The sequence below is a fragment of the Cetorhinus maximus genome, chromosome 4 (genome assembly GCF_964194155.1).
Source record: "Cetorhinus maximus chromosome 4, sCetMax3.hap1.1, whole genome shotgun sequence".
Classification (NCBI taxonomy): domain Eukaryota; kingdom Metazoa; phylum Chordata; class Chondrichthyes; order Lamniformes; family Cetorhinidae; genus Cetorhinus; species Cetorhinus maximus.
This window is the reverse complement of record NC_135882.1, coordinates 44,904,683-44,917,437: the sequence shown is the minus strand read 5'-3', so window position 1 is coordinate 44,917,437 and position 12,755 is coordinate 44,904,683. Positions and strand designations below refer to the sequence as shown.

Sequence of the window (12,755 nt, the reverse complement as noted above, 5' to 3'; positions counted from 1 at the left end):
ATACCCTTGTTCAAAAAAAAAGGGAGGGATAAACCTGAAAATCAGACGCTAGTAGCCCTTATTTTATTCGTTCATGGGATATGAGCATTGCTGCCAAGGCCTGGCCACAATCTTTCAGTCCTCCTTAGATATGGAAGTGGTGCCACCCGTATTATACCCTTGTTCAAAAAAATAAACCTGAAAATCAGACGCTAGTAGCCCTTTTTTTATTCATTCATGGGATGTGAGCATCGCTGCCAAGGCCAACATTTGTTGCGCATGCCAAATTGCCCTTGAGAAGGTGTGGTGAGTCACCTTCCTGAGCCACTGCAATTCATATAATGTAGGTACACATAAAGTGCTGTTAGGGAGTTACAGGTTTTTGATCCAGCAACAATAAAGGAATGGTGATATTATTCCAAATCAGGATGACGTGTGGCTTGAGGGGAACTTGTAGGTGGTGGTGTTGCTATGTGTATGCTGCTCTTTCATTCTAGGTGGTAGAGATTTTGAAGATGCTAGCACGTTGCTGTGGTGTATCTTGTAGATGGTACACACTGCTGCCACTATGCACTGGTGTTGGAGGGAGTGAATGTTTAAGATGGTGGATGGGGTGCCAATCAAGCAGACTGCTTTGTGCTGGATAATGCTCAGCTTCACGAGAGTTGTTGGAGCTACACCCATCCAGGGAAGTGCAAGTGTTCCATCACACCCCTGACTGGTGCCTTGTAGGTGATGTACAGGCCTTGGGTAGTCAGGAGATGGGCTACTCACCACAGAATTTCCAGCCTGATCTGCTCTTGTAGCTACAGTATTTATATGGCTGATCCAGTTGTTTCTGGTGGGGGATTCAGCAATAGCAAAACCACGGAATATCAAAGGAAGACGGTTAGATTCTCTCTCGCTCAAAATAGCCATTGCCTGACACTTGTGGCACGAATGTTACTTGCCACTTATCAGCCCAAGCCTGAATATTGCCCTAGTGGACATAGACTGCTTCAGTATCGGAGGAGTCGCAATAGTACTGAACACCCTGCAATCATCAGTGAATATCCCCGCTTCTGACCTTATCATGGTGGAAATATCATTGATGAAGCAACTAAAGATAGCTGGGCTGAGGACACTACGCTGAGGAGCTCCTGCAACGATATCCTGGGCCTCAGATTTTGGCCTCCAAAAATCACAACTATCTTCGTTTGTGCTGGGTATGAGTGCGACCATTGAAATTATTTTCCCCTGATTCCTATAAGTTCAATTTTCCTAGGGCTCCTAGACGCCAAACTCAGTCAAATGCTGCCTTGATGTCAAGGGCGGTCACTCACACTTCACCTCTGGAATTCAGTTCTTTTGTCTAGGTTTTGACCAAGGCAGTCATGAGGCCTGGAGCCAAGTGCCTCTGGCAAAATTCAAATGAGCATTAGTGAGGAGGTTGTTGCTGACAAAGTGTTGCTTGACAGCACTGTGAATGACACCCTCCATCAATTTGCTGATGATTGATTGTAGGTTGATGGGGTGGTAATTGGCTGGATTGAATTTGTCTTGCTTTTTATGGACAGGAAATACCTGAACAATTTTCCACGTTGGGCAGATGCCAGTGCTGTTGCTGTACCAGAACAGCTTGGCTAGAGGCGCGACTAGTTCTGGAGGCCTGGACTAGTTCTGGTAGTTCAACATTACGACTGGCATGTTGTCAGGGGCTATAGGCTTTGCCATGTCTATGCCTTTAGCAGTTGCTTGGTATCATTTAACGTGACTCTGATGGGCTGAAGACTGGCATCTCCTTTTTCATCCAGGAAGCTCTGGACTTATTTGCCCTACCCTTTCCCTTTCGATGGAATATACCTTGACTGTGACTGAACCAATTCTTTTTTGAAAGTAGCCCATTGTTCAGCTACAGTTTTTCCCGCCAATCTTTTGTTCCAGTCTATCTGGCCCATCTCCTTTCTTGCCTCATTGAGGTTGACTCTCGTCCAGTTAATTGTAGTGGCTCTTTGGAAAATCAATCATTCTATTGCTCTCTCCCCATAGCCCTGCAGATTTTTCCCCTTCCAACTATTTGCCCAATTCCCTTTGCAAAATTTATTACTGAATCTGCTTCCACCACTCTTTCAGGTAGTGCCTTCCAGATATTAACAACTTACAATATAATATTTTTCTTCCCTCATGATGCCTCTGGTTTTTTTTCCAATTACCTTAAATCTGTATCTTCTGGCAGCCAAACCATATTCCACTGGAATAAGTTTCTCCTTATTTTCTCTATCAAAGTCCTTCATGATCTCGAACACTTCGATCAAATCCCCCCTAAACTTAATCCATCTAAGGAGAACAATCCCAGTTTTTCTAGTCTCACCACCTAACTGAAGTCTTTCATCCCTGGTACTATTCTGGTACATTTCTTCTGCATCCTCCCTAAAGCCTTTACATCTTTTCTAAACTGTAGTGCCCAGAATTAGTCACAATATTCCAGCCATTGTTTTATAAAGGTTCAACATAACTTCTTTGCTTTTGTACTTTATTCCTCTACTTATAAAGTTAAGGGTTTCATTATTTCGAGAACAGCCTTTTCGTCATGTCACCTCTAAAGAGTTATGTCCACTTCCAAGGTCTCTTGGTTCCTGCATTCCTTTTAAAATTGTACCATTCAATTTATATTGCATTTCCTCATTCTTCCTATAAAAATGAATCACTTCACACTTCTATTTTAAATTTCATCTGCCATGTGTCTGCCTCATCAGTCTATGTTCATGTCCTCCTGGAGTCTATTACTATTCTCCTCACTGTTTACAACATTTATGAGTTTTGAAACAACAAGATGGATTTCCATCAGAGCTTGCTGAAAGTTTTGTAATATTCGAAGTATGTAATGAAACAATACCTATATAACGAATAACTGAGTCTGTACGTCTTCTAAAATTTTCCTCAGTCAGAAACAAATGGATTATGAAATATAGTAATATGGTCATTATGTTTGTGCAGCTACTGGTCTCCCCATCAAAGTGTAACTAGAAATATACTGCAAGAAATTGGCCTCAAGAAGTGATTATCTTAATTTTGCAAGATGGGTGTGCTGAGCTCAATAGTTTACAGGAAGAAAAATGAAAACCAATTCAATAAAGCAAAGTTAAAGATGTTCTGCTGGCTACTGGAATATCTCAATGTATAATCAAAGGCCACAAGTCAGCTTTTGTTACAAAATACTAGAGGGTAAAGATATAATATTTCCTGGAACAGTTAAGTGCTTTACATGTGCTGATGCCAAAAATAAGTCACTTGGCAAGTCTACCTCAAATGAGATGACTGAACTACATTAACAACCTGCTTTAATTAAAACAAAGTTTAACAAATAGTCTGGTATATACACAAGGCAGTTGGAAAGAAGTGTGCTTAAATTTGCAGGTAGGAAAATAGCATGAGCTAGATTCTTCAAGTTTTGTTCTTGTAGTTCATGACTGTCCTGGTGCTCCAGTGTTCAATGCTCAGTAACTGACTGAATTATCAATTATTGTAATTATTACCATATAAATTACCTGGGTGGTGCTGGCTAAGCTACGAAGATGGGTTTGAAGAAGTTTGGTGGCTCCATCCTGGAATGTTTTGGGTAGAGCTCCAAGCAGCATGCTGAACTCTGGAGTGTTGAGTTGGAATAGGCATATCAAAACCGCTTGAGCTGCCTAAAACAAGAAAAGCAAATGAGAAGAAAAATTAGTTCCACCCATCATCATACCTAAAACTTCCATAAAATAATCTGTGCAGCGTTTCTCCAGTTTCACATAAATCTATCACTATCAATTATTTAAATATCTTTTTACTTAAAGGAGTAGTCCTTAACTGACATAAGTCATCAAACTTTCGGTACAATGGCATCAACATTTTTCACATTTTAGTCAATTAATCAAATTTTTACCAATTTCAACTGGAATAACACTCTTGATTTGCCATTTGCAGCAGCGTCTCTGTAAACTACTGATGCATATTATTGCTCACTAAGTTGGAAATGTTAAAATTTCACCTAAATGTAGACATTAGAATGATGGGCTAAGGACATTTATAAAGTTTTCTAGATCCTCAATATTTTCTAAAATATCTGTTCTATTGGCTGACACAATGCAACGCAGCATTAAAGTACGACTGCACTATCACTGTCTTCTGAATGAGAGAGTGAACTGAAGCCCTATCAAGGAACTATTTCAAAGTGCAAACGAAATTCTCTCAGTAGCCTATACAATGCTTATAGTTTATTTTGGAGATGATTGAACGATCTCCTGATTTAAAATAAAAACAGAAAATACTGATACACTCAGCAGTTCTGGCTGCGTCTGTGGAAAGAGAAATAGAGTTAAAGACCGGGATTTTCTGGGCATGTCATGGGTGGGACCCTCCGCGGGCGAGGCGGGGCCCCAGCCATAAGTCCATTGACTTGCGGCGGGACCGGAAGATCCCGGCAGCGGGTAGGTGTGGAAAATCCCGCCCAAGTTTCAGGGCAATGACCCTTTGTCAGAACTGGGAGTGCTTACAGATGCAACAGTTTCTAAGCCAAGCAGGGAAAGATGGGAGTGGGAGAAATGTCAGATTGGGTGTAGAGCGAGAATTAAAATGACAGGTGATCATGCTGAACAGTGATTTATTTGTGTTTTCAACTTAGTATTCTGCATTCGCTGCTCATGATGTGGTCTCCTCCAAATTGGGGTGACCAAGAGCAGAGTGGGTGCTTGCTCTGCAGAACACCTTTGTTCAGTCCATAAGTGTGACACTGAGCTTTCGGTTGCCAGGAGATCTCTCGTTGTTCTGGCTAACATTTATCCCTCAATCATCATTACTAAACAAAGATTATCTGGTCCTTTAGTCCACTGCTGGTCGTGGATCCTTTGTGTGTGCAAATTGGCTGCCGTGTTGCCTATATTACAACAGTAACTCCACTTCAAATGCACTATGTAGACCATAATACGCCTTGGAAGCTTGTGAGGTCATGAAAGACATTATATAATTCCGAGGGAATGGCAACGTAGTGGTAATGTTACTGGACTTATAATCCTCAGCTCTGGAGTAACGCTTTGGAAACTTGAGTTTAAATTCCACCACAAGAGCTGAGGAATATAAACCCCATTAACTAAATTGGGAACAAAAAAACTAGTTTCAGTAATGGTGATCATGAAACTACCAGGTTGTTGTTAAAAAACCCATCTGGCTCACTAATGTCCTTTATGAAAGGAAATTTGCTCTTATTACCTGGTCTGACCCACATGCGACTCCAGACCCACAACAATGTGGTTGACCCTTATTGATCTAGCAAGCCACTCAGTTGTATTAAAATATAAAACAGAGCATTAGCCTAGGCATCAAATATGGCAAAGGCACAGAAAGTCCAATCGATTCTGGTAAGTCCACCTCGCAAAATCTGGGGGCTTGCGACAAAATTGGAAGAGCTGTCTCAGAGATGAGGGAAGCAACAACCTGATATACTCATCCTTACCAAATCATACTTCACAGCAAATGCCCCAGCCACCCTTACCACCATCCCTGGGTATATCCTACCCTACCAGCAAGAGAGAGAGAGACTCAGACTCACCAGAGGTGGTGGCATAGTAGTATACAGTCAGGAGGGTGTGTCCCTGGGAGTTCTCAACATTGATTCTGGACTCCATGTGGAGAAGTGCCGTCTTCACATTGAGGACACCCGCCACTTTGTTGTGTGGCACTACCACAGTGCTAAATGTGATAAATTCAGAACAGAACAAGGAGTTCAAAACTGGGCATGCCTGAGATGCCATCAGGAGCAGCAGAATTGTACTCCACACAAATTACAACCTCATGGCCTGGCATATCTCTCACGCTACTATCACGCTAAGGTTCAATGAGTAGTGAAGGAGAGCACACCGGGAGCAGCACTGAACACACCTATAAAATGAGGTACAATGGTGAAGCTACAATACAGGACTACAAACACACTGAACAGTAGGAGCAGCATGCTATCCAATCCTAAAACAAACTGATCAGATAAAAGCTCTGGAGTCTTGTCACATCAAGTCATGAATGGTGGTGGACAATTAAACAACTAACAGGAGGTGGCAGATCCATGAACATCCCCACCCTCAATGATGGTGCAGCTCAGCATTTCAGTGCAAAAGACGGGGCTGAAGCATTTGCCACCATCTTTAGCTAGAAGTGCCAAGAGGAGGATCCATTTCAGCCTCATCCTGCAGTCCCCAAGCATTACAGACACCAGTCTTCAGCCAATTTGCTTCACTCCATGTGGACACACCAATGACAATGGGTCTAGACAGCATCCCGGCTGTAATGCTGAAGGTTTGTGCTCCAGAACAAGCCACCCACCCTAGCCAAGTAGTTCAAGTACAGATATAACACTGGTATCTACCTGGTAATGTGGAAACTTGCCCAGTTATGTCCTGTCCATAAAGAGTAGGATAAATCCAATCCGGTCAATTACTATCCCATCAAGTTACTCTCAATCATAAGTGAAGTGGTGACAGTTGTTTTCAGTAGAACTATCAAACAGCTCTTATTCAGCAAAAACCTGTTCGCTGATGCTCAGTTTGGGTTCTGTCAAGACTACTTGGCTGCAGGCCTCATTACATCTTTAGTGCAAACATGGACAAAAGAGTGGGATTCCAGAAGTGAGGCGAGAGAGACTGCCCTTGACATCAAGGCAGCATTTAACCGGGTGTGGCATCAAGGCGCCATAGCAAAATTGAAGTCAATGGGAATCGGGGGGACCCCTCCAATGGTTGGAGTCATAGCTAGCACAAAGGAAGATAGTAGCTGTTGGAGACCAATCATCTCAGCCCCAGGACACTGCTGCAGGAGTTCTTCAAAGCAGTGTCTTCAGCCCAAACATCTTCAGCTGCTTCATCAACCACCTTCCCTCCATCGCAATGTCAGAAGTGTGGACGCTCGTTGATCATTACGCAGTGTTTCAAATCCATTTGTAACTCCTCAAATAATGCCTGTGTGCAGCAAGACCTGGACAACTTTCAGGCATGGACTAATAAGTGGCAAGTACCATTAGTGCCATAAGTGCCAGGCAATGACCAGCTAAACAAGACAGAATCTAACCATCTCCCTTCTGACATCTGACAGTGTTAGCATTGTTGAATCCCCCTGCATCAACAATCTTAAGGTTCCCATTGACCAGAAACTTCATTCGATCAGCTGCATAAATACCGTGGCTAAAAGAGGTCAGCGATTGGGAATCTTGTGGTGAGATTCTCCCAACTCCACAGTCTATCCACCACCAAAAAGCACACGTCAGACTGTGATGAAATGCTCCCCACTTATCCAGATGAATGCAGCTTCCACAACACCCAAGAAGTTCAATACCATCCAGGAAAAAGCAGCCTGCTTGATCAGCACACTATACACGACCTTAAACATTCACTTCTTCCACACTGGCACATAGTAGCAGCATCTGTTGCTGTTGGTGCCATCTGCAACATGCACTGCAGCAACTCACCAAGATTCCTTTAACAGAATCTCCAAAATCCGTGGTCTCTACTACCTATAAAGAACAAGGGTAGCAGGCACATGGGAATGCGCCAATTGCAGTTCCCCTCCAAGTCGCTCACCATCCTGACTTGCAATTATATCGCCTTTCCTTCACCATTGCTGAGTCAAAATCCTGGAACTTCTTCTCTAGCAGCACTGTGGGTGTACTACACCTCAAAGAATATAACAGCTTAAGAAGGCAGCTCACCACCACCATCTCAAGCACAATTTGGAATGAGCATTAAATGCTGGCCTTTCCAGTGATGCCCACATCCCATGATCGAATAAAAAATCTTTATTTCAACAATGAACAGTTTAAAAAAAAGTTTTAGGCTAATGCAGCTCTGTAGTGGATTTAGACAAATCACCTCAAATTTCTGTGGGATTTCTACTGATCTGCTGAAATTTAAGTGGAAAAGTGGGATCCCCAAAAGTGATTATTGTTAATTAAAGGACGATTGGTTTTCACAAATCTTATGCCGAAGTCACGTTAGTAGATTGGGAGAATTTACATGGAAACTGTCCCTCAATATGTTTGAATAAGCCAAAGAGCTGTAAGATTGTCAGGTGCTCCTGGGCCTAATTTGCAGAATGGAGACATTGAATCTTCCCTCAAGTGCATAAGTACCAAATGATGAATAAAGGTTTAAAGAAAATATTCCCTGACATAAATTTTGGATAACTCTGAGATCTAGTTAAACTCATACAAAATATATGCCCATCCATGTAATCCTGCCATTTTCTGCATTTCTTGGAGGTGGAGGTGTGAAAATCTTTATTTAATATGCTGGATAAAAGCTGCAGCCAACATCTAAATTCCTGCCAATAGCTACCACATGAACCTTAAATAAAAGGTGATAGGCTTAATTGAACAAACAATGAAACTGTCTATTCGAGAAAACAGCTGAGATTTTATACACCATAGATATGTACTCACACTGGTGCTAACGTACAAACCATTTGTTTTATTGCTGGAAGGTGTGTATGTGCTAATACAGTGTAAATGACCGATGGGAAAAAAACACTGTATACCTGGTTGGTTCTCTCAAGAGCAACATCTATCAAGTGGAAAGCCTGCGGGCTACCTTGCTATATATCTAGACAACCATATGAACAGGGAGATCTCACCGCTATAGGATCTGAAACAATTGATCAATTTCAAAGGCTCTGTGAGCTGAACGTTGTTAATTGAATGTAGGGTCAACAATATTGATACCTTGTAAATCCCTAACTTGAGAGTCCTGGATATGAGAAGAAACAAGGATGTGCACATAGAAAAGGTACCTACCCAAGAGATTGAAGAAAAGCTCAAATGTAACATTTGTCTTTTGCAACATAACCACTTTTGACCAAAGGTGGCATCAAGGAGCCCTAGAAAAACTGGAATCGGGGGGAAACTCTCCGCTGTTGGAATCATACCTAACACAAAGGGAGATGGTTGTGATTTTTGGAGGTCAGTCAGCTCCAGGACATCATTGCAGGAGTTCCTCAGGGTAGCGTCCTATACCCAACCATCTTCAGCTGCTTCATCAATGACCTTCCTTCCATCATAAAGTCAGAAGTGGGGATGTTCGCTGATGATTGCACAATGTTCAGCACCATTCACGACTCCTCAGATACTGAAGCGGTCCATGTCCAAATGCAGCAACACCTGGACAATATCCTGGTTTGAGCTGATGAGTAGCAACTAACATTTGTGCTACACAAGTGTCAAACAATGACCATCTCCAACAAGAGAGAATCCATGCATTGCCCCTTGATGTTCAATGGCATTGCCATCACTGAATCCCCCACCATCAACATTCTGGGGATTACCATTGACCATATAAATACTGTGGCTACAAGTGCACGTCAGAGGCTAGGAGTCGTGTGATGAGTAACTCACCTCCTAAATCCCCAAAGCCTGTCCACCATATACAAGGTACAAGTCAGGAGTATGATGGAATACTCCCCACTTACCTGGATGAGCGCAGCTCCAACAACACTCAAGAAACTTGACACTGTCCAGGACAAAGCAGCCCGCTTGATTGGCACCACATCCACAAACATTCACTCCCTCCACCATTGGTGCACAGTAGCAGCAATGTGTACCTTCGACAAGATGCACTGCAGAAATTCACCAAGGCTCCTTTGACAGCACCTTCTAAACCCACGACCACTACCATCTAGAAGGACAAGGGCAGCAGATAGATGGGAACACCAGCACCTGAAAGTTCCCCTCCAAGTCACTCACCATCCAGACTTGGAAATATATCGCCGTTCCTTCACTGTTGCTGGGTCAAAATCTTGGGACTCTGTTCCTAACAGCAATGTGTGTGTACCGAAGCCACAATTACTGCAGTGGTTCAAGAAGGCAGCTCACCACCACCTTCTCAAGGGCAATTAGGGATGGGCAATAAATGCTGGCCCAGCCAGCGAAGCCCACATCCCATGAAATGAATCTAAAAAAAAGCAGAGAGTGGACTTTTTGAGAACTGTTAGACCCATCATAGAAACAAGAGTAGGCCATTCAGTCTCTGGACATGTTCTGCCATCCTATCTTATCTTATGGCTGATCTGCATCTCAACTCCAGTTACCCATCATTGATCCATTTCCCTAAATACCCTTAATTAACAAAATTCTGTCAACCTAGATCTTGAGCATTTTAATTGACCCAGCATGGAGGCTACAGTAGCAAAGTGATTATGTTACTGGACTAGTAATCCAGAGGCTTGGACTAATAAACCAGGAGTTCAAATCACACCACGGCAGCTGGGGAATTTAAATTTAGTTAGTTCAATTAAATTAAAATCTGGAATAAACTGAATTTTTATCAGGAATGATGACTATGAAACTACAGGATTGTTCTAAAAATCATTTGGTTCACTAATGTCCTGTCGGGAAGAAAATCTGCCATACTTATCCGGCCTGGCCTAAATGTGACTCCAGGCCCAAAGTAATGTGGCTGACTCTTAACTGCCCTCTGAAATTGTCTACCAAACACAAGAACACTTTACGGTGGACAATAAATTCTGGCCACGTCATTCAGGCCCACAGCCAGTGAATTAATTTGAAAATAAAATCGCCATTTGGGGGGAAGAGTTTTCTGCAATCCATTGAGCAGAAAGTGTGTCTCCTTCTTTCATCCCCCAATGGCTTAGCTCTGATTTTATGACTGTGCCCCATGCACTGGATTCTCCCACAACAGGCCATAGTTCCTCTGTATCTATCCTATCGAGTCCTTTCATCATTTTCCACACCTTAATTAGATCACCCTGAACCGTATATTAACAACATAAGACAAACTAAGTTTTGTAACCTCACCATATAATTTAACCCATCAAACCCCAGTATTGTTCTGGTGAATCTGCAATATATGCTTCTGCAGGTGCTGTATCCAATGTGTAATTCAGATGGGGTATGACCAAGGATCTATTCAAACTGAAGCATAATTTGTTCCCCTTCATAGTCCAGTTCTCTTGAGATAAAAGCTAACATTCTATTAGCCTTTCTGATTACTTTTGTACCTGTTTAATAGCTTGTAATGATCCACAAACAGAACTGTCCTGGCAGACCGATCGTGTCAGCCTGTTCCTGCCCCACGGAACTCATTTCTCGTTATCTTGACTCCCTTCTCTCTCCCCTTGTCCAGTCCCTTCCCACCTACATCCGTGATTCCTCTGACACCTTACGTCACATCAACAATTTCCAGTTCCCTGGCCCCAACCGCTTCCTCTTCACCATGGATGTCCAATCCCTCTACAACTCCATCCCCCACCAGGATGGTCTGAGGGCCCTTAGCTTCTTCCTTGAACAGAGGCCCCAACAATCCCCATCCACCACTACTCTCCTCCGTCTGGCTGAACTTGTTCTCACACTGAACAATTTCTCCTTTAACTCCTCTCACTTCCTCCAAATAAAAGGTGTGGCTATGGGTACCCGCATGGGCCCCAGCTATGCCTGTCTCTTTATGGGGTATGTGGAACATTCCTTGTTCCAGTCCTACTCCGGCCCCCTCCCACAACTCTTTCTCCGGTACATCGATGATTACTTCGGTGCTGCTTCATGCTCTCGTCGGGACCTGGAAAAATTTATTAATTTTGCTTCCAATCTCCACCCCTCCATCATTTTCACATGGTCCATCTCTGACACTTCTCTTCCCTTACTTGACCTCTCTGTCTCAATTTCTGATGATAGACTGTCCACCAATATCCATTACAAGCCTACCGACTCCCACAGCTACCTCGACTACAGCTCCTCACGCTCCGCTTCCTGTAAGGACTCCATCCCATTCTCTCAGTTCCTTCACCTCCGTCGCATCTGTTCTGATGACGCTACCTTCAAAAACAGCTCCTCTGACATGTCCTCCTTCTTCCTTAATCGAGGTTTTCCACCCACGGTCGTTGACAGGGCCCTCAACCGTGTCCGGCCCATATCCCGCGCATCTGCCCTCACGCCTTCTCCTCCTTCCCAGAAACATGATAGGGTCCCCCTTGTCTTCACTTATCACCCCACCAGCCTCCGCATTCAAAGGGTCATCCTCCGTCATTTCCGCCAACTCCAGCATGATGCCACCACCAAACACATCTTCCCTTCACCCCCCCGGCGGCATTCCGTAGGGATCGTTCCCTCTGGGACATCCTGGTGCACTCCTCCATCACCCCCTACTCCTCAACCCCCACCTATGGCACCTCCCCATGCCCACGCAGAAGATGCAACACCTGCCCCTTCACTTCCTCTCTCCTCACCGTCCAAGGGCCGAAACACTCCTTTCAAGTGAAGCAGCATTTCACTTGCATTTCCCCTAACTTAGTCTACTGCATTCGTTGCTCCCAATGCGGTCTCCTCTACATTGGAGAGACCAAACGCAAACTGGGCGACCGCTTTGCAGAACACCTGCGGTCTGTCCGCAAGAAAGACCCAAACCTCCCTGTCGCTTGCCATTTTAACACTCCACCCTGTTCTCTTGCCCACATGTCTGTCCTTGGCTTGCTGCATTGTTCCAGTGAAGCCCAACGCAAACTGGAGGAACAGCACCTCATCTTCCGACTAGGCACTTTACAGCCTTCCGGGCTGAATATTGAATTCAACAACTTTAGATCTTAAACTCCCCCTCCCCCCATCCCCACCCCGTTTCTCCCCCTCCCCCTTTTTTCCCTCTTTTTTTTTCTTTCAATAATTTATATAGGTTCTTCTTTTCCCACCTATTTCCATTATTTTTAAATCTAAAACTAAAACTTTGTTAGTCTTTCCACCCCACCCCCACTAGAGCTGTACCTTGAGTATCCTGCCTTCC

The 12,755-nt window shown here is 43.7% G+C and overlaps 1 protein-coding gene across 14 annotated transcripts in view; it reads right to left on the bottom strand.

Annotated features, from left to right (window-relative positions):
- Positions 1–12,755, bottom strand: part of clasp2 (cytoplasmic linker associated protein 2) — a 570,512-nt gene that overhangs the window by 100,320 nt on the left and 457,437 nt on the right. For all 14 annotated transcript variants that reach the window (XM_078540120.1, XM_078540106.1, XM_078540107.1 and 11 more), the window contains one exon: positions 3,507–3,650. In XM_078540120.1, the coding sequence (XP_078396246.1) occupies positions 3,507–3,650 (144 nt within the window). The remainder of the gene's footprint in view (positions 1–3,506; positions 3,651–12,755) is intronic.